The sequence below is a fragment of the Pristiophorus japonicus genome, chromosome 2 (genome assembly GCF_044704955.1).
Source record: "Pristiophorus japonicus isolate sPriJap1 chromosome 2, sPriJap1.hap1, whole genome shotgun sequence".
Lineage (NCBI taxonomy): Eukaryota > Metazoa > Chordata > Chondrichthyes > Pristiophoridae > Pristiophorus > Pristiophorus japonicus.
The window spans coordinates 240,283,225-240,306,412 of NC_091978.1; the positions used below are offsets into that span (position 1 = coordinate 240,283,225).

Below are 23,188 nucleotides of genomic sequence, written 5' to 3' on the forward strand. Positions count from 1 at the left end.
TTAAGCATGACATAAGCCTCTTGGATTCCATGCTGTTTTCTATTATATTTTCTGTCTTTAGATGCTCGTCTATCACTTTTTTTTGGAGAGATTCCAGTATCTTTCCTATCGCTGGCGTTAAGCTGACTGATCTATAGTTCCCAGAATTTGTTCTATATTCCCAGGTTTTGTTCTATGTAGGGAGACGGCAGAATGTATATAGTATAAAAGAAGGATATTTTGTACCTCAGTTGACTATAGAAAATGCTTTGGAAGTTGGTGCATGTTATACGGAGAAACATCTTTGAAGTCCATTTTTGCAAATGTGCATACTTGTTTGTAACAAGTATTTAAGTTTCAACCAACATTTAATGTAATGTGGTGCATTTTATTTGCAAAATAAATACTGTAATGTGTAAGCAATATGATTCAAGAAAATTTACAGAATGCAGACAGACGTAATTGCTGTCTGAACGCCAAACTTACTTTGGGAGCAGGATGCCTATGTGTTTATAGAGTTCCAACCTTTATGCCAATGATAATTGGATGGTACACTGGTATGAAAAGTACTGTGTACTGTCATGAATGATTAACCACAACATTCCTTTAAGAAATGTTACTCACATTTATATTAAAATATTTAAAGTTGAAACATTCAGAACCCTGTTACATCAATGGGTAATGTAGACATGGACAAAACAGCAACTTATAAGATTTTTAAATAATAATCTCCATTTTATACTTATGTCTACCTTTTTGCAAAGAAATAGCAAACAGAGGAAATAAACCCGAAGAAATGAACCGACTAATGCATATAGGAATACAAATACCCTGGTTAAAATAGTTGGTTCGGGTCGGGGGGGTGGTGGGAGGGAGGTCGATTCGGTTCGGGTCGGGGGGAGGAAGGGAGAGGGAGGTCAGGTCGGATCTAGTCTGGAGGCGGGGGGGCGGGTATCGGGTCCAGTCCGGGGGCGGGAGCGGGGGGCGGAAAGCGGGAGTCGAGTCGGGTCGGGAGGAAGCAGGAGCTGGCCGTGGGAGGAGCCTTATTCACACAGCCCCAGTGAGGCCATTCGGCCAGGGCTTGGGGCTGCGTGCTTCGGGCCCCTCCCAGACAGTTTCGGGTGCCTTGAGCTACTGCACTTGCGCGCATGTGCAGAGGTCCCGGCACTGATTTCAGCGCAGGATCCTAGCTCCGCCCCCTACAGCTCCTGCTGCGCTACACCGAGGGCCAGAGGACCTGCAGGGAGCTGGAGAATACGGAGGTTTTTTTTAGGCACACTTTGTGGCGCGAAAAACGGGCTTCCAGGTCAGGTCTGCGCCGTTCTAGGCGCGGCTCGAAACTTGGGCGCAGTATGTATTATTTTTCAGTGAATCCATCATTTGATATTGCATAATGGATCTGCATGCTAATATTTTATAAACATCCTTTCCCATTACTTAGTCTACAAGTCAAAACTGCAGAGCAAGAATCACCAACTTTAATCTAAGATGTGATAAAACACCTGGTTTACAGAACTAGCAGAAGTTACAAAATGATCAACAATATTTGATGGTGCAAACAGAAAGTGGTCATAATGAGCATGCAAAGAGAGGTACTTACTAATGAAAAACTCAGTATTAGAAGAAATGAATGAGAATGATAAAATGTGAATGGCAAATTTTGTGAATGAAGGAGGTAAGAGGCTCTGCATAGTAGTTTCAATATTATATACTACTGTTCAGGTTTCTCATTACATAACATTTACATTTTCAGAAAAACTAGTGGATCTGCACTGGGCTCTCTCTTATATAAAAGCAAAATACTGCGGAGGCTGGAAATCTGAAATAAAAACAGAAAATGCTGGAAATACTCAGCAGGTTTGGTATCATCTGTGGAGACAGAAACAGAGATAATGATAATGGGGGTCATTTTCAGGTGGGGTCAGCATGATCGGTGGCAGTTTGGGTGGAAAAACATTTTTTTGACAGTGGATCAGGACCCCGCTGTCAACCCGCTGCCGTGCACCTTTCCCAAATGTCGAATCTGTCAGGGGCGACACGCAGAGGCGGGGAAGGCAATTAAAATCATTAGTGGTTTGTTTACAGTCACTTAACAATGCTTTTTTCCCAGCTTTTTGAATTTGACAGGTCACCCACCAATTTCCTGTTGTGTCTAGACCTCATCTGTGAAGCTGAGGCGGGAGGTCACTGGCCATTGAATCAACTGATGAGTTGACAGCTTCAAATGTCAAGTCAAAGCTCCCATTTGATTGTGAAATGTTCCCTTAGCTACTAGCTTTTATAAAATACATTTCCACTACAAACATCAGAATGCTGCAATTCTTTACACAAGTCTCCATCCAATCTGACCTCATTACCTCTCCCACCATTGACAGATCACTTCTGTCATCTCTACTTTACCTGCCATCTATTCCATCAGTATCAGTGCCCTTTATACTTTCTCACACAGGTCCTCAGAATTCCACCACAATCAGCCCGAACATCAGATCATCAGGCACATCATCTGCACCAACAACACCAACCTTCTCCACAATGACCTGATGCTGCACAGGACACAGGGAGGCCAAAATTCAGGGTCGAGATATGGCCCGTTACCGCCGTTTTGCGGCGGCCATGCAGCAGAATCCAATGTCTGATGATTTCTGGTCGAATGGCCGCCGCAAGCCAAATTAAGCAGGGGTTTTTTTCCTGGCGATCCGCACTTCAGCCCCGCCACTGCCAAATAGTCGTAAGTGCGTCATCAGTGCGCGCACCACCGGGACCACCTACCTCCGTCCATATTCAGCCCGAAAAATCGAATCCCCGCCGAGCGGTGCCCCCGACAGCTTTCTCTGTTGGTGCACTTTCTATTCTCACCACAAGCCCTGGCTGGGCAGGGCTATTAAAGGCAAGGGCCTACTGCCGCGGCCCCCTTTTTATTTATTTTGCCGGCCGACTTCCATGTCGGCCCGGCTATTGTACCCCCAGGTTCGACCGGGACGCCAACCGGCAGTCTGACACCCCCTCTTGGGTGCCAGGCCGCTGGCCCAGCCGAAACCCACCCTGATGGCCCAGTGGCCGATCCTAAGTATTCGCCGATTATCTCCCCTTTAAAGCAGCGGGGATACATAGTGATGCAGACGTGCAATGACGTCACCACTGTTCCGCCAAGAATCCGTCCTGCCCCCACTTCCACCCCTCACCAGCACTTACCGCCACACTTCCACCAGCTTCCAGTCCGCTCCGAAAAAAACGACAAACAGATAAAAATCGATCAAGAGCCGCCTCATCGGACCAGACGGTAAAAACTTTTTTTTCAACGGAATGTGCGCCAGTTTTCTGGCGGGCATGAATTTCGGCTCCAGGACATCAGCACCCAGCCACATTGCTGCCTGGGAGGCAAGGGTTGGCCCACACCAACACCATTAAGCATCCCTACAATGCCCAAGCCATTCCTTTAACAATCACCACCATTGCAGAGACATCGTTATGTCTCACCATTCACTGCAACTCATTAAGCCACTTCCATAGGTGCACACAAATCTGTCCAAGAACACAAAGTATTGAAAATAAAGGTTTCAATGTTTGACACCACATTATCAGAAATTTTACATGAACATTGGATAAAACACCCAAATGCCTACCCTTGTGCGTTGTTAGTTGGTATGATTACATTCGGATGAGGGTGAGTGGTTACTGGTGAAATGGGGATATGATAATGTAGATGGAGAGGGGTGGGTTGAGGTGCAAGGTAAGTTGGTGTGAGTAAGGATGAACAGGAGTAGGGTAGGGAAGGCAGAGTGATGGGGATGTGATGACAGACACAGCAGGATGAGGTTAAGTGTGGCTTTGCAGTAACGTTTCGTGATCTACTGAGATCATTGAAACGTTTGCAGCACTGCAGCCAAGTCCACCTCACCACATCCCTGCTTGGACTCTCCTCTGCAATGTGCAACCAAGCTGTGTTGATCTCCCAGGGAGATCTCTTCTTGGAGGGAGTCATGGGAGAGCTCGAGTGCAGCTGTGCACCTTTATGCTGTGCTTATCAGTGTTTGCAGCACCTCAATGCTGTAGAACACTGACAGCACAAATGTTAATGTAAAGTTGGCCATGGTCCCTTTAAGGAGGACGTCAGATGACGTGTCATCATGACGTCAAATGACAGCACTAAACTTGCTTCTTCTAATTGGCCGGGAAACGCGCTGGGCGGGCTTAACAAACCGAATCACATTAAATTAATTCTACACAGCGGGCTGGAGCCGGATGTGGGGTCGACATTCGTAAAATCCAGCCCAACATTTCAGGTCAATGATCTTTCATCAGAACTGGAAAATGTTATAAAGATGTAACAGGTTTTAAGCAAGTACAGAGGCAGGGAGGGGAAAACAAAAAAGGTCTGTGATAAGGTGGGTAGCAGAAGTGATTAAATTACAAAAAGGATGACGGTGCAAAGCAAAGGGGTGTGGTAATGGGACAAGAAACAAAAGATGGGTCTAGAGGAGCTGTAAATGACAACAGAAGAATCATTAACAGCAGCTGCTGTCTGAAAAAAATGGGAGCTGTGGTTATGATATGAAATTGTTGAAATCAATGTGGGGTCCGGAAGGCTGTAAAGTGCTTAATCAAAAGATGGTCTCTCTCTTATCTATTTCTGCTGTCTTTATATTACTCTTTCTCTCTCCATCTCTCCTCTCCTGGCTCTACTGCTCTCCTTACCTCCTATTTCTCTCTCCTTAACTCTTTTTGCTTCTCTGTCTTTTTCTTCTTTCTTTTCAGGTGGGAAGCGGTCGGTGGTTTGGCAGGAAAGGAGGCATCAACAGCTGCCGGCTACATTAGGGGCGGGGGTTGTGCTGATGATGCAGTACTTAGCAGCTCCATCTCCTTCATTTACCCCAATCACACAGGCTTCATCCATCCCTCAATCACATTGTTTCCCTCACCCACTCACCTTCCCACTATCCACTCCCTTTCCTACCAACCCCTTACTCTCAACAATATCCTGCCTCTTTTTCTTGGAACTACCCCCTGTATCCTATCTCTTCGCCACCACCCCCCCTCCTCCGCCACCACCCCCCCGCTCCACTGTCACTCCCATCACCCCCCCACCGCCGCCACCCCCCACTCTACTGTCACTCCCATCACCCTCACCCCCTGCCATCACCTGCCCCCCGCTCCACTGTCACTCCCATCACTGCCTCCCCTCCACTGTCACTCCCATCCCCCTCCCCCCTCGCACTCCACTGTCACTCCCACCACCCCCCCTCCTCCGCCACCACCCCCCCGCTCCACTGTCACTCCCATCCCCCTCCCCCCTCGCGCTCCACTGTCACTCCCATCACCACCCCCCCCCCCTGCCGTCACCTGCCCCCCGCTCCACTGTCACTCCCATCACTGCCCCCCCTTCACTGTCACTCCCATCCCCCTCCCCCTCGCGCTCCACTGTCACTCCCATCACCCCCCCCTCCCGCTCCACTGTCACTCCCATCACCCCCCCCCCCTCCCGCTCCACTGTCACTCCCATCACCGTCCACCCCCCCCCCCCCCCCCCCGCGACTCCCCACTCCACTGTCACTCCCATCACCCTTCACCCTCCCCCACTCTCCCTTGGTTCCCCCAAGGGCAGATGGTGAAAGGCCAGAGGCTGTCTCCCATTCAACCTTCCTATGTTTCCTTCAAATAGGCATGGTTTGTTTTCACAATTCAACTTGTTTTTTTCCATTTATTTGAATGCAATTTAAATGTAATTCTGTTAATTAAAGAAACAGCCTGCCTTTATTGTGTCTTTCTCTTCTTCCCTGTCTCACAGGTGTTAGAAATGAGAATCTTCGTCTCACAGGTGTAATCCATTAGCATTGACCTTTTCTAACTGTCAGCTGGAGAGAATCAGTTACCTTCAAAATTCAACTGATTTTTTTGAAAATATAAGTAACATTATATGAAGGAGGACAGTGGGCCTCCACGCCCCCCCCCCCTCCCCGCCCCACTCTCTCTCACTAACTTTCTGAAGTTTATAGAACATAAAACAAAGGTATAACCAGTGTTATCAGAACTCTGTCATCTCTTGTCTGCGCACACATACACACACAGACGCTCTATTTTAAAAAGAACAATTCATCAAAAAAGGCGAATGGAATGTTAGCTTTTATCTCAAAGGGATTTTAATTCAAAAGTGAGGCAGTAATGCTTCAGTTGTACAGAACCTAGGACTTATCTGGAATACTGTGTTCAGTTTTGGGCACCGAACTTCCGGAAATATATATTGGCCTTGGTAGGGATACAGTGCTGATTCACCAGAATTATACCAGAGCTTAAAGGGTTAAGTTACGAGAGTAGGTTGCATAAACTTGGTTTGTATTCCCTCGAGTTTAGGCAATTACGGGGTGGTCTAATTTGGTATTGATGAGGTATTTAAAAATGATTGTGGGATTCAAAGGGTAGATACAAACTATTTCCTCTGGTGGGGAATCCAGATCTTAAAATTAGAGCTCGGCCATTTAGCAATTAATGCAGGAAACACTTTTTCATACAGAGGGTAGTGAAAATCTGGAACTCACACTCCCAAAATAAAGCTACGGATACTGGATCAATTGAAAGTTCCAGGACTGAAAGTGTCATGTATTTAACTGTCATTGTAAACCATGTATAAACTGACCTAAGTTGTACACCGTGAGAACATTGATCACCTCTGTTTAAAAAAGGGGGCAGACAAAAGGCAGGTAACTATCGGCCGGTTAGTTTAACATCTGTAGTGGGGAAAATGCTTGAAACTATCATTAAGGAAGAAATAGCGGGACATCTAGATAGGAATAGTGCAATCAAGCAGACGCAACATGGATTCATGAAGGGGAAATCATGTTTAACTAATTTACTGGAATTCTTTGAGGATATCACGAGCATGGTGGATAGAGGTGTACCAATGGATGTGGTGTATTTAGATTTCCAAAAGGCATTCGATAAGGTGCCACACAAAAGGTTACTGCAGAAGATAAAGGTACGTGGAGTCAGAGGAAATATATCAGCATGGCTAGAGAATTGGCTGGCGATCAGAAAGCAGAGAGTCGGGATAAATGGGTCCTTTTCGGGTTGGAAATCGGTGGTTAGTGGTGTGCCACAGGGATCGGTGCTGGGACAACTGTTTACAATATACATAGATTACCTGGAAGAGGGGAGGGACAGTGTAGTGTAACAAAATTTGCAGATGACACAAAGATTAGTGGGAAAGCGGGTTGTGTAGAGGACACAGAGAAGCTGCAAAGAGATTTAGATAGGTTAAGCGAATAAGCCAAGGTTTGCAAATAGAACACAATGTCGGAAAGTGTGAGGTCATCCACCTTGGGAAAAAAAACAGTAAAAGGGAATATTATTTGAATGGGGAGAAATTACAACATGCTGCGGTGCAGAGGGACCTGGAGGTCCTTGTGCATAAATCCCAAAAAGTTAGTTTGCAGGTGCAACAGGTAATCAGGAAGGCAAATGGAATGTTGGCCTTCATTGCGAGAGGGATGGAGTACAAAAGCAGGGAGGTCCTGCTGCAACTGTATAGGATATTAGTGAGGCCGCACCTGGAGTACTGCGTGCAGTTTTGATCACCTTACTTAAGGAAGGATATACTAGCTTTGGAGGGGGTACAGAGACGATTCACTAGGCTGATTCCGGAGATGAGGGGGTTACTTTATGATGATAGATTGAGTAGACTGGGTCTTTACTCGTTGGAGTTCAGAAGGATGAGGGGTGATCTTATAGAAACATTTAAAATAATGAAAGGGATAGACAAGATAGAGGCAGAGAGGTTGTTTCCACTGGTCGGGGAGACTAGAACTAGGGGGCACAGCCTCAAAATACGGGGGAGCCAATTTAAAACCGAGTTGAGAAGGAATTTCTTCTCCCAGAGGGTTGTGAATCTGTGGATTTCTCTGCCCAAGGAAGCAGTTGAGGCTAGCTCATTGAATGTATTCAAGTCACAGATAGAAAGATTTTTAACCAATAAGGGAGTTAAGGGATACGGGGAGCGGGCGGGTAAGTGGAGCTGAGTCCACGGCCAGATCAGCCATGATCTTGTTGAATGGCGGAGCAGGCTCGAGGGGCTAGATGGCCTACTCCTGTTCCTAATTCTTATGTTCTTATGTATGAGGTGGTGAACTTATGGGAGACACTCCTAACCTGGACTTTCAGGTATAAAAGGGGAAGCTCCACCACCTTCATCACTTCAGTGCTGGCTAATAAAGGTTACTGGTCACAGAGTGACCTTCTCTCAGGTATGGGCCTCGTGTGCATTTATACTGTATAGTAAAGACATATTATTGGCGACAAGAAACTGGGATTTAAACCACGCGAGCATGGCCACTAGCAGCACAGACGAGAGGTACTGTGTTGGTGATGATTGGGACAATTTTATTGAGAGACTACAGCAAAGTTCCATCACTAAGGAATGGCTGGGACAGGATTCGTCCGACAAACGCAGGGCTAATCTCCTGACGGATTGTGGATCCAGGACGTACTCCCTGATGAAGGACCTTCTAGCGCCAGAGAAGCCGGCAGACAAGACTTTTGAAGAGCTCTGTAAGTTGATCGGGGAACACTTTAAACCGGCGAGCAGCATGCACATGGCGAGACACCGGTTTTACATGCACCAGCGGCAAGAAGGACAAAGCATTCCAGACTTCGTGGCAGACTGGCGAGCCTATGTAAGTTCCCAGATGCATGCAGAGCGGAGATGCTGCGAGACTTTTTTATTGAGGGCATCGGGCACGCTGGGGTTTTCAGGAAACTGATTGAGACCAAAGACTTGACCATGGAAATGTGGTTTTGATGGCCCAGACATTTATCTCAGGGGAGGAAGAGACCAGAATGATGTTTGACAAAAATCTTGGTTCAAATGCGGCAAACGACCAGGGAGTCAACATTGTTAACGAGGCACACAGTTCTCCAGGCAGACAGGGGCAATCGGATAGGCCCAAGCATGTAGTCGAACCCAAAGGGGGAATTCAACAGAGACAATGGCTAGCTGAACGGCACATCATGCCATCGCAATGGACAATGCGGCCAGTAATGGGGCCATCAACACCTGTCAATGGTGCGCTTAAGGACATTTACAGAGACAGTCAGAGACAATCAACTGGTAATGGACCTTTTGTTTCCAACAACGAGGCCTCCAGCTCATGCTGGAGGTGTGGAGGCAAACACACAGCCAGAGCTTGCAGGTATCAGCACTATACCTGCAGAATCTGCAATGTCAGCGGTCACTTGGCGCGTATGTGCAGGAAGCTTGCAGCCAGGTTGATGTACGAGGAGGACAGGGACGATGTAAGCTCTACGAGGCCAAATGGACACTGGGGGAAATCACTGGAAGCTGAAGTTCAGTGAGTTCATGTGGAGTACATATACAGTTCATACACCAGGACCGCCACGATCTTTCAACGAAATATGGAAAGCCTCCTCAAGTCGATTCCAAGGACAGTGGTTTTTCAAGACGACATCCTCATCACGGATTGTGATACTGAAGAACACCTCCACAACCTGGAGGAGGTGCTACGCAGACTGGATCAGGTCGGTCTGCGACTGAAAAAGGTGAAGTGCGTCTTCCTAGCTCCAGAGGTAGAATTCCTGGGGATGAGGGTAGCAGCAGATGGGATCAGACCTACTGCGTCCAAAATAGAAGCGATCCAGAGAGCACCCAGACCCCATAACACGACGGAGCTGTGTTCGTTCCTGGGGCTCCTGAACTATTTTGGTTACTTTCTTCCCAAATTGAGCACGCTGTTAGAGCTGCTATATGTGCTCTTATGCAAAGGTCACGAATGGATCTGGGGGGGACAGCCAGGAAAGGGCTTTGATAGAGCACGAAATTTGTTATGCTCCAACAATCTGTTAACGCTATATGACCCATGTAAGAAACTCGTTTTAATGTGCGACGCGTCGGCCTATGGGGTCGGGTGTGTGTTGCAGCATGTTAGTGCCAAAGGTCAGTTACAGCCGGTAGCTTGTGCCTCCAGAAGTCTGTCTCAGGCAGAACGGGGCTACGGGATGGTAGAAAAGAAAGCGCTTGCATGTGTGTATGCTGTTAAAGAAAATGCACCAGTACCTATTTGGCAGGAAATTTGAGCTGGAGACAGATCACAAACCCCTAACGTCCCTTTTGGCCGACAATAAGGCCATAAATGCAAATGCATCAGCCCGCATACAGAGATGGGCACTCACGTTAGCCGCCTATGACTATACAATTCGGCACAGACCGGGCACTGAAAACTGCGCTGATGCACTCAGCAGGCTCTCACTAGCCACCACCGAGAGGGCAACCGAGCATACTACTGAGATGGTCATGGCAGTTGAAGTTTTTGAAAGCAAAGGCTCACCAGTGACAGCCCGTCAGATTAAAGTCTGGACAAATAGAGACCCGCTACTGTCTTTAGTCAAGAAATGTGTCCTGAATGGGGACTGGGCAGCCACGTACAGGCATGCCCTGAGGAATTTAAACCATTTCACAGGCGCAAGGATGAACTCTCGATTCAGGCTGATTGCCTACTATGGGGAAACCAAGTAGTCATGCCCCAGATGGGCAGAGAGATGTTCATCAGAGAACTCCACAATGAGCACCCGGGCATTGTCATGATGAAGGCAATTGCCAGGTCACACGTTTGGTGGCCAGGGATAGATGCAGACCTGGAACTTTGCGTTCGCAGGTGCAACACGTATGTCCAGCTGGGCAATGCGCCCAGGGAAGCCCCCCTTAGCCCCTGGTCCTGGCCCACCAAGCCATGGTCACACATCCATGTGGACTACGCAGGTCCTTTCATGGGAAAAATGTTTTGGTTGTAGTAGACACCTACTCCAAATGGATTGAGCGTGACATTCTCAATTCAAGCACATCCTCTGCCATGGTAGAAAGTCTACGGGCAATGTTCGCCGCCCATGGTCTACCGGACGTCTTGGTCAGCGACAATGGCCTGTGCTTTACAAGCATTGAATTCCAGGACTGCATGGCAGGAAATGATATCAACCCTGTCAGAAGGGCACCGTTCAAGCCGGCCTCAAACAGCCAGGTGAAACGAGCAGTGCAGATAATCAAACAGGGGATGCTCAGAATCCAAGGTGGTTCCCTACAAAGCCGCTTATTACGCCTCCTGTTGGCCAATAGATCCCGACCACACTCGCTCACAGGGGTCCCACCCGCAGAGCTGCTAATGAAAAGGACGCTCAAAACCAGGTTATCCCTCATACACCCCACCATGAAAGAAATTGTTGAGAGCAGGCGCCAGTCACAATGTGACTACCATGACGGGAATGCGAGGGCGCGATGTATTGATGTCAATGACCCTGTCTTTGTCCTCAACTACACTGCAGGGCCTAAATGGCTCGCAGGCACTGTGATTGCCAAAGAGGGTAAGAGGGTTCTGGTAGTTAAAATTACCAATGGACAAATCTGCCGCAAACACGTGGATGAAACAAAAAGGAGGTTCAGCAACCCCATAGAAGAAGCAGAGGAAGAACACGATGTAGAGTTCACTCTCCCACAGGTGACTGAACACCGGAATCAAACGGAGGAGAGTCCAGTCACTGTGGGCAGTCCGGAAAGGCCTGAGGCACCGCAAACAGCAGACACTCAGGCCAGCGCCCAACAACTGGAGCCCCAACTCAGGCGCTCTACAAGGGAGCATAAACCACCAGAGCGACTTAACCTGTGATCCCAACAAGACTTTGGGGGGGGGGGGGGGAGGTGATGTCATGTATTTAACTGTCATTGTAACCCATGTATAAACTGACCTCAGTTGTACACCCTGAGAACATTGACCACTAGGTGGTGAACTTGTGGGAGACACTCCTAACCTGGACTTTCAGGTATAAAAGGGGAAGCTCTACCCACCTTCATCACTTCAGTGCTGGCTAATAAAGGTCACTGGTCACAGAGTGACCTCCTCTCAAGTTTGGGCCTCGTGTGCATTTATACTGTATAGTAAGGACATATTCGAAAGCGTTAGACTTTTGTTAGGTAAGAGTATCCATGGGATATCAAGGGATATGGAGCAAAGGTAGGTAAATGGAGTTTAGATACAGATCAGTCATGATCGGATTACATAAAAACATAAGAATATAAAAAATAGGAGCAGGAGTAGGCCATACGGCCCCTCGAGCCTGCTCCGCCATTTAATACGATCATGGCTAATCATGGACTCAGGTCCACTTTCCTGCCTGCTCCCTGTAACCGCTTATTCCCTTATCGGTTAAAAAATTGTCTATCTGTGTTAAACTTATTCAATGTCCCAGCTTCCACAACTCTCTGAGGCAGCGAATTCCACAGATTTACAACCCTCTCGGAAAAGAAATTTCTCCTCATCTCAGTTTTAAATGGGCAGCCCCTTATTCCAAGTTCATGCCCTCTAGTTCTAGTCTCGCCCATCAGCGGAAACATTCTCTCTGCATCCACCTTGTCAAAGCCCCTCATAATCTTATATGTTTCGATAAGATCACCTCTCATTCTTCTGAATTCCAATGAGTAGAGGCTCAACCTACTCAACCTTTCCTCATACGTCATCTCCGGAATCAGCCTAGTGAACCTTCTCTGAACTGCCTCCAAAGCAAGTATATCCTTTCGTAAATATGGAAACCAAAACTGCACGCAGTATTCCAGGTGTGGTCTCACCAATACCCTGTATAACTGTAGCAAGACCTCCCTGCTTTTATACTCCATCCCCTTTGCAATAAAGGCTAAGATTCCATTGGCCTTCCTAATAATTTGCTGTACCTGCATACTAACCTTTGTGTTTCATGCACAAATACCCCCAGGTCCCGCTGTACTGCAGCGCTTTGCAATCTTTCCCCATTTAAATAATAACTTGCTCTTTGATTTTTTTCTGCCAAAGTGCATGACCTCACACTTTCCAACATTATATTCCATCTGCCAAATTTTTGCCCACTCACTTAGCCTGTCTATGTCCTTTTGCAGATTTTGTGTGTCCTCCTCACACATTGCTTTTTTTCCCATCTTTGTATCGTCGGCAAACTTGGCTATGTTACACTCGGTCCCTTCTTCCAAGTCGTTAATATAGATTATAAATAGTTTGTGTCCCAGCACTAATCCCTGCGGCACCCCACTAGTTACTGATTGCCAACACGAGAAATAACTATTATTCCCGACTCTCTGTTTTCAGTTCGTTAGCCAATCTTCTATCCATGCTAATATATTACCCCCAACTCCGTGAACTTTTATCTTGTGCAGTAACCTTTTATGTGGCACCTTGTCATATGCCTTCTGGAAGTCCAAATACACCACATCCACTGGTTCCCCTTTATCCACCTTCGTTACATCCTCAAAGAATTCCAGCAAATTTGTCAAACATGACTTATGACTTCCCCTTCATAAATCCATGCTTGACTGAATTTTGCTTTTCCAAATGTCCTGATTCTGCTTCTTTAATAATGGACTCCAACATTTTCCCAACCACAGATGTTGGGCTAACTGGTCTATAGTTTCCTGCTTTTTGTCTGCCTCCTTTTTTAAATAGGGGCGTTACATTTGCAGTTTTCCAATCTGCTGGAACCTCCCCAGAATCCAGGGAATTTTGATAAATTACAACCAATGCATCCACAATCCCTGCCGCTACTTCTCTTAAGACCCTGGGATGCAAGCCAGCAGGTCCAGGGGATTTATCTGCCTTTAGTCCCATTATCTTACTGAGTACCACCTCCTTAGTGATTGTGATTGTGTTAAGTTCCTCTTCCCCTTGACTATCCACTGTTGGGATATTGTTAATGTCCTTTACCGTAAGGACTGATATAAAATATTTGTTCAGAATTTCTTTCATCTCCATGTTCCCATTATTAATGCCCCGGTCTCGTCCTCCAAGGGACCCACATTTATTCTAGCCACTCTTTTCCTTTTTATATACCTATAGAAACTTTTGCTTTCTGTTTTTATATTTTGTGCCAGTTTACTTTCATAGTCTATCTTCCCTTTCTTAATCATTTTTTAAGTCATTCTTTGCTGGCTTTTAAAAGCTTCCCAATCTTCTGTCCTCCCACTAGTTTTAGCCACCTTGAATGGTGGCAATGGCTCAAGGAGCTGAATAGCCCTCTCCTGTTCCTATGTTCTGTGTTTCTCTGTTATAAAGTTTACCTCAGTAAAGATTTTGAAATGTGTCCTCCAGCTTTTGAACAGAAACAGCTAGAAACTAAAGAAAAAATATTCCTCGATATAGCTGATTGAATGTGTAATGTATTTAACCCTGTGTAACCTGCATGACACCTGACCACCAGAAGGCCCACCTGTTGGGAGTCCCAAGGGATCCCAGCATCCCTTGGAAGCACAGTATGTAAGCAGGCCACCCACGAGGTACCTGCACTCTGGAGTCTTATTAAAGGAGCTAAGATCACACTTGTTCATTGTACACAGTACTCAGTTTCATCCTTTATTATGAGTGTACCAATTGGCGACGAGGTAGCGAACAACCGCCCAAGCTCATACCCATTCACATCAAACTAAGGACTTACACCAAGGAACTAATCCCTGTAATTGGCAGTGAAGAAGTCAAAGTCTCCTATGACGGAGCAGTACACTAACTCCCGCTCTGGATTGTGCCAGGGAATGGCCCCATGTTCTTTGACAGAAGCTGGCTGGGAAAAATCCGCTGGAACTGGGATGACATCTGAGCGCTTTCATCCGTCGACGACGCCTCATGTACCCAGGTTCGGAGCAAGTTCCCATCGTTGTTCGAGCCAGGCATTGGAAGCTTCCACGGGGCGAAAGTGCAGATCCATTTGGTTCCCGGTACGCAACTCATCCACCATAAGACACGGGTGGTACCGTACATGATGCGTGAAAAAGTGGAAATTGAGCTGGACAGGCTGCAACGTGAAGGCATCATCACGCCAGTGGAATTCAATGACTAGGCTAGTCCGATTGTCCCGGTACTTAAGGAGGACGGCACGGTTAGAATTTGCGGGAACTATAAAGTAACGATTAACCGTTTTTCGCTGCAGGACCAGTACCCACTACCCAAGGCAAACGATCTATTTACAATCCTGACTTGAGGGAAGACATTCATCAAGCTGGACCTGACCTCGGCCTGCATGACGCAGGAGCTGGAGGAGTCTTCAAAAGGCCTCACCTGCATCAACACGCAAAAAGATCTATTTATCTGGAACCGGTGCCCGTTCGGGATTCGGTCGGCCGCGGCAATCTTCCAGCGGAACATGGAGAGCCTGCTAAAGTCGATTCCTTGCACAATGGTTTTCCAGGACAACATATTGGCTACAGGTCGGGACACCATAGAGCACTTCAAAAATCTGGAAGAGGTTCTTAGTCGGTTGGATCGCGTGGGACTCAGGTTAGTGTGCTTTCCTGGCGCAGGACGTCGAGTTCTTGGGACGAAGAATCGCAGCGGACGGTATCAGACACACCGACGCCAAGATGGAGGCCATCAAGAACGCGCCGCGACCACAGAACGTGACGGAACTGCGGTCGTTCCTGGGACTCCTTAACTATTTGGGTAATTTCCTACCTGGGTTAAACACCCTGCTTGAACCCCTACATGTGCTACTGCGTAAGGGAGATGACTGGGTATGGAGGACTTCACAAGAGGCTGCCTTTAAGAAAGCCAGAAATCTGTTGTGTTCAAACAAACTGCTTGTCCTGTATAACCATTGTAAACGATTAGTGCTAGCTTGTGATGCGTCGTCATACGGGGTCGGGTGTGTATTACAACAGACTAATGAAGTGGGGATTTTGCAACCGGTCGCTTATGCGTCCAGGAGTTTGTCCAAGGCCGAAAGATCCTGCAGCACGATTGAAAAAGAGGCTCTGGTGTGCGTCTACGGGGTAAAAAAAATGCACCAGTACTTATTTGGCCTCAAGTTTGAGCTTGAAACTGACCACAAGCCGCTCTATCGCTGTTCTCTGAGAGCAAACGGATTAATACCAATGACTGCCCGCATCCAAAGATGGGCGCTCACGCTGTCGGCATACAACTATGTAATCTGCCACAGACTGGGCACAGAGAACTGTGCAGATGCTCTCAGTAGCTTCCATTGCCCACCACCGGGATGGAAATAGCACAGCCAGCGGACTTGCTCATGGTCATGGAGGCATTCGAGAACAAGAAGTCCCCCGTTATGGCCCGCCAGATCAGGACCTGGACCAGCCTGGATCCTTTACTGTCCTTGGTAAAAAAAACTATGTCCTCCATGGGAGCTGGTCCAGTGTCCCAGCGGAGATGCAGGAGGCAATTAAGCCGTTCCACAGACGCAAAGATGAGTTGTCCCTGCAGGCGGACTGTCTGTTGTCGGGCAATCGTGTGGTCTTGCCCAAGTAAGACAGAGATACGTTCATATGTGAACTGCACAACACACACCCAGGCATCGTAATAATGAAAGCCATAGCCAGATCCCATGTGTGGTGGCCCGGCATCCACTCAGATTTAGAGTCATGCGTGCGCCAGTGCAACACTTGCTCTCAGCTGAGCAATGCACCCAGAGGCACCGCTAAGTTTGTGGTCGTGGCCCTCCAAACCGTGGTCGAGGATCCACGTAGACGATGTGGGCCTATTTCTAGGCAAAATGTTTTTGGTTGTCGTGGAAGCTTACTCAAAATGGATTGAATGTGCAATAATGTCAGTAAGCACATCCACGGCCACGGTTGAAAACCTCGCCACTATTGAAAGCCATGTTTGCCACGCACATTTGCCTGATGTCCTAGTCAGCGACAATGGGCCGTGCTTCACCAGTGCTGAATTCAAGGAATTCATGACCCGCAACGGGATCAAACACGTCACATCTACTTCATTCAAGCCCACATCCAACGGCCAGGCAGAACGGGCAGTTCAGACCATCAAGCAAAGCTTGAAACGTGTATCGGAAAGCTCCCTGCAGACCCGGCTGTCCCGCGTGCTGCTCAGCTACCGCACCAGACCCAACTTATTCACCGAGGTTCCCCCAGCTGAGCTGCTCATGAAAAGGGCGCTCAAAACAAGGCTCTCTTTTGTCCACCTTGATCTCCATGATCACGTGGAGGGCAAGCGGCATCAACAAAGTGTGAACCACGACCGCGCAAACTTGCCATGCGACATTGAGATCAATGATCCCGTGTTTGTGCTCAATTATGGACATGGCCCCAAATGGCTCGCTGGCACAGTCACAGCCAAAGAGGGGAGTAGGGTGTTTCAGGTCAAATTGGCCAATGGACAAACACACAGAAAACATTTGGACCAAATCAAATTGCGGTTCACCAACAGCTATGAACAACCCGAAGAGGACAGCACCAACTTTGACCCTCGAACACACACACACACAAAGTGGCAACTGACATCATGGTTGACCACGATGCTGAACTCATCATCCCCAGCAGCCCGGCAAGGCCAGCTGCCCAACAGCCCAGTGAAGAAATGACCAACCCACCCATACCCGCATTTGTACCTAGACGATCGAGAAGGGAGCGTAAAGCCCCAGATCATCTCAGCTTGTAAATAAGTGAACTGTTGACTTTACGGGGGAGTGATGTAATGTATTTAACCCTGTGTAAACTGCATGACACCTGACCACCAGAGGGCCCACCTGTTGGAGTCCCAATGGATCCCAGCATCCCTTGGGAGCACAATATATAAGCAGGCCACCCACGAGGTACCTGCACTCTGGAGCTAAGGTCACATTTGCTCATTGTACACAGTACTGAGCTTCATCATTTATGATGAGTGTACCAGAATGCATCCTGGGAAATTAGATAAAATTGCACAATTCAAATTCAGTTCAAGAAAATAGTTATGATCAGTCACTTAATTCAAACAGTACAACTTATCTTTGTGTAATACAAAAGAAAGAAAATGCCATGCTTCTCCACATTAGTGGGTCATCATACTCGGCTTCTAACAGTATGATTCAAATTGACCCTCTAGCATTTCTGATCTTAGTCTCAGCAAAAAAAAATTGCAAAATTCTCTTTAATGTTTCAAAAACCCTCTGTCTGCCAGTCTGTGTTCCAGTCTCTGTTTTAGCTGCCTTGTTCATCACCATAAATTGGACCAAAGACTTTCCAATATAATGGGAGTGAGTTGTTTTTCAACTGCTGAGATAATCTAATGAATTGTTCATTATTTACAGTCTATTGAGAAACATCAAATTTAGCTCATTTGACTCTTTACTACCTATTATTCCAGCCTTTTTTAAACTTGTCTGAATACACTATGCTCTAAAAAAAAATGTTAAAAGTAATTAATTTTTTTCCAAATCCATTCTGTGGGAAAATAGTCCAAGATCCCAAACGGGAGTGTGTTTGTGTGTGCATATGCATATGTGAAATTTGGACTCAGGTGTGATGTCCTTCCTGGTGGAAAAATCTCCTTTCTCAACTATCTATACTCACACACAAGAATGGCCCATTGAGTAACATTCTGGAGGGCTGAAGCACCATCTTTCAAGAGAGGATGTAAGTAAATTAGAAATTTAAAAATATAGTTCCATTTGTTATTTTATGTTTTCAATCATCAATATCCGATTCAATGGCTCAGAGTCACTACAGCCATTGTTAATTCCCACAGCACTATGGCATAGAAAATGTCACAAAATGATATGGGAAAACTAAATGCTGAGCACTCCAACTTCAGTAGAGTCTGCTGTTGAACTAAATCAAACTTTATTTAAAAAAATGTATATACAGGTACTGCGTCGAAAATCCGGAGTTTCGGAATCCGTACTGTTCCAGAATCTGGACACCGGGACGATCCGTGGCAGGGTCGTCCGGAATCCGGAAAAAGTTCTGGAATCCAGACCCCCGCCTCAGGCCACCGCTGACCTCTCCCCGTCTCGGGCCGCTGCCGACCTCGCCTCTGCCTCAGCCCGACCGCCCCCCCCCCACCCCGCACCGTTCGCACCCCCTCCCCTCCCCTACCTACCTACCTTGGCCCAGGCGTTTCCGGACTCGAGACGTCAGAAAGACGTTCCGAAGTCCAGAAATACATGAACATGGGCTCGGGCGTTTCCGGATTCAGGATGTCATAAAGACGTTCCGAAGTCCAGAAATACATAGAATCCGGAGTGGCCTCAGTCCTGAGGCTTCCGGATTCTCGACGCTGTACCTGTGCTGTCCTACCAGTGGACACACTATTTTTTTATAAACCTTCTCTGGAGTTTTCTTTCACATAATACAGTAACTACTTCCAGTCCTGTCTATTCGAAATGAACTGTACCAAATAAATGAAACTACAACAACAACTTGTATTTAACGTAGTAAAACATCCTAAGGCGCTTCACAGGAGTATTATGAGATAAAAATTTGACACTGAGCCACATTAGTAGAAACTAGAACAGGTGACCAAAAGCTTGGTCAAAGAGGTATGTTTTAAGTAGCATATTAAAGGAGGAAAGAAAGGTAGAGAGGCAGTGAGGTTTAGGCAAAGAGTTTCAGAGCTTGGGACCTAGGCAACAGAAGGCACGGCCACCAATGGTTGGGCGATTATAATCAGAGATGCTCAGGAGGGCAAAATTAGAAGAGTGCAGACATCTCGGGGGGGTTGTGGGGCTGGAGGAGATTAGAGATCGGGAGGGGCGAGGCCATGGAGGGATTTGAAAATACGGATGAGAATTTTGAAATCAAGGCGTTGCTTAACCAGAAGCCAATGAAGATCAGCGAGCACAGGGGTGATGAGTGAGTGGGACTTGGTGCGAGTTAGGACACAGGCAGCCGAGTTTTGGATCACTTCTAGTTTACATCTAGGGTAGAATGTGGGAGGCCAGCCTGGAGTGCATTGGAATAGTGAAGTCTAGAGATAACAAAGGCATGAATGAGGGCTTCAGCAGTGGATGAGCTGAGGCAAGGGCAGAGACGGGCAATGTTACAGAGGTGGAAATAGGCGGTCTTAGTTATGCTGCAGATATGTGATCGAAAGCTCATTTCAGGGTCAACTATGACACTAAGGTTGCGAACAGTCTGGTTCAGCCTCAGACAGAAGTTGGGGAGAGGGATGGAGTCAGTGGCTAGGGAACAGAGTTTGTGGCTGGGACCGAAACAATGTCTTCCGTCTTTCCAATATTCAATTTGAGCATAACAGATATTGTGCGTGTATTTTTTGGGGGAGGGTGGTGGGGGGAGGAGAAATAGGCCATAAACATTTCTTGAAATATTGTTTCCTCAACAATCTATCAAGCACTGAATAAACATATCTAGATTAATTTCCCAAACAAAAGATAGGTGATCAGGTTGATAGACAAGTGCCCCCCAACCACTGCTAGTCACTCAAAGTTGCCAGTTAACCGTAAAAAATCTTTTCCTGGTTTGAATGATCAAATGATTGATCAGCATTACCTATAATATAACTTATTAAAAATAGTTATCATTTTTGTAGTCTAAACATATGAACGCTTTGCGAACCTCGACTCTGAACATGCAATTTATATTTGCACCACCTTTGCTATTAGCAGTGGTATTGCGTGCGCCATTGCCTCACACAACAGTGTGGAACCGAGGTCCTCTCAATAAATTGGGATAACAGTTATGGCGCAGGAGCGGCGAGCAAAATGTGCTTAGCAATGTCCGCGTAACACCCTCCCCTCTAAAAACAAATCTAAATACGAATTAAAGGCGCATGTTGTTTGGGGAGGGGCGTTCTCAGGGTCTAGTCAGGTCAGTCTCCTCCCTCCCATGCCCTGCAGCTAGGGATTCGTGTCACACAAAGCATGAAAAGTTATTTCTTAAGAAGGTCATGTTTGTTTTCGGTGATACTGTAATATTGTTTGATTGCCTTTTACAAATTATACCAAAGTACTATTTTCCACGTTATCAATCCGGTAACAAATTTAACATAATCCTTGCTAAAATGTGGGTCCCACCAGTTAATGTCAGATTTTGAGGTGTGAAGTAATAAGCAATGTAAAGTGTAAGTGCGCTTGGTTATTTCGAATTCCTGAGATATAATGTATGCCTGTATATAAATACATATAAGAAATGTTGTCCTTTTGAGCTCGTTAAAAGACGGCGGCCTATTTATGAATGAGCGGCAATGACAAAGTCCTTACAAGACCATAATTCGGACACTTGGTTCATAAAATAGCAACCAAAATGCAAATGCAAATCCAAAATTAAACATAGGAGGATCTGAGATATTTCAGGGACTGTGCTATCTGTAATATTATCACACTGCAGTGCCTTTGAAATTTAGGCGATTACAATCTTGGCCCCGATAAATGAAATGAATGGGAGTAATTTGTAGTGACTTTTGCTTCCGAACAGGAAACGGTGCTGGAACATATCTGCAGACCATTCACGATTCACTGATATCAAACGAAGCCGCAACTCGTGAAACTAGGTTACAGTATTTTCTTGTTTTGTAGGATTCATTTTTAAGATTCTCAATGTGTTCATTTCAGTCGCAGTTTAGGGAAACTACCTGAAGTGCTTTTCATTTTTATTCTTGGTGTCGCCCGTTACTGTTAGGCTGGTTACTAAAATTAACCTAAGAACGAATACTTGGTCAAACATAAATACCTGGCAAGAATATAATCAATAGTAGCATTGAAGATTTGATCCAAAAATTGTTGGAAAGAAAAACATTGTAAAGTACAATACTTAATAAACTTGAATGTTGCATGTACCAACCTTCACTCCGCTGCGGCAAGGTTACTAAGCCGATCAAAACAGCAACAACCCGAAGGCTCAGATCATTCATGATGGTGATCCGGTGAGGTCTCTAGATTATTATTTTCGTTTCAGTCTAAAGCCGGTGGACAGCACTTCCAAAAGACATCTCACAGATCCTTGGTGTCGCTTAAGTTAATGCATCGGGGGCGTATAAATAAATCAATGACTTTTCTTTGAGAGCACTTGTAAATTGCGCCTGAGCCAAACGTTTTCATGTGTCTGCGGATGCTCCTTCCAGTTTTCAGCACGTAATCCTGTTGGGGGTAGACTGAGCTGCAGTTAAGAATAGTGGTGAGTTTTGGGAGCAGAGAAACCGCGCTGGTTTACTCGCTGAGCTGCTGGTTGGAAGCGATCCTCTTGCAACAGCAGAGATTTCCCTTCCTGAGCCGCGGTGCTCATGGGCTGGGCAGATTGTGTGCGGAGGGAGGGGGGGGATCCCGGGGCCTGGTCTTCAAATCAAAACTTCACTTTGACATCATTTCGCCCCCTCCCCCAAAAACCCCACGCAAGCTTCCGCGCCGAACTCTTCACCTTCTTCAGAAGATCGCAATTACCCTCCAGTCATCTGAGCAGAAATGTATTCGCGGCGCATTTCTCGTGGGGACCGTATACCTTATGAACCCAACTTTAAATATATATATATATATATATATAATTCCCTGAGAAGACCGTGGCCGGGTTAATCCGACGGCAGTAGTGAGGAGGGGGCGGGAGTTTTGCCTTCCAGCTCGCAGAATGCAGCAAATCCAGTCCGTAGAGAGTGGTCAGACGGAACAAGATGAGGTGGAGGGTTGCAGTGAAGTCGAGCCTTATCTTTAGCGAGAGAGTGAGAGAAAGTTTGAAAGCAGGAGGAATAGTGGAGTTGGGACAAAGCTGGCGGTACTGCTTGGTAACACGGATACATTGGGCGCAGGCCGGGATTGCACTCAGTCACGTGAATGCAACCTGATCCCCCTCTCAACCCTGCTGCTACATTTGCTTTTTGTCTTTCGGGTGGCTTAAACTCTCTTATCAAAAGAGGAACAAATAGTTTGTGTGTGGGGCAACTGTTCCGAACATTGCACTGAAGCAGCTGCAGTAATCCGATGTAAGTCTCCTCGGATAATCCGCATCGTGCACTGATGGGAGAATCTCATTTTTAGGATACACGAATATTTGACACATAGTGTTTTTTTCCTGTAAAGATTCTAACATAACTTATTTTATAAATGAAATCACGGAAGGGAATACGACCGCGTATCCTTTCTGAAGTCTTTTTTCAGAAGATGCAACCTTTTCTCGATTTGTGGCTGTAAGAAAGCTGCTTTTCCACTTTACAGTATTTTTTTTGCGACAACAGATGGCGCCCTCCTGTGTAACTTCGGACGCTTGTCTGATTTGCATGCAGCGACAGTGGTAATATGCTTTCGTCAAATTTAAGAACACTTCGCATTCATTTACAAACACAAACTATTCATTCCAGTACATTGGCTGCAAAATATAGTCTCATTACAGTAACTATTTACTTTAATCCTTGGGAGTGCAGTGGATGCAGCACTTCAACCTAAACTTCATGTGTGATTCTCGACAGCATGAGTCAGCGCAGGTATTGATTTTTGCGGTCCTTATCCAACA

At 46.4% G+C, this 23,188-nt stretch overlaps 1 protein-coding gene across 1 annotated transcript in view; it reads right to left on the minus strand.

The window, feature by feature from the left end:
- fras1 (Fraser extracellular matrix complex subunit 1) overlaps positions 1 to 22,477 on the minus strand; it is a 757,390-nt gene extending 734,913 nt beyond the window's left edge. The window contains exon 1 of the mRNA XM_070871094.1: positions 21,533 to 22,477. Coding sequence (XP_070727195.1) covers positions 21,533 to 21,602 — 70 coding nt within the window. The 5' untranslated portion in view covers positions 21,603 to 22,477. The remainder of the gene's footprint in view (positions 1 to 21,532) is intronic.
- Between the last annotated feature and the right edge of the window lie 711 nt (positions 22,478 to 23,188).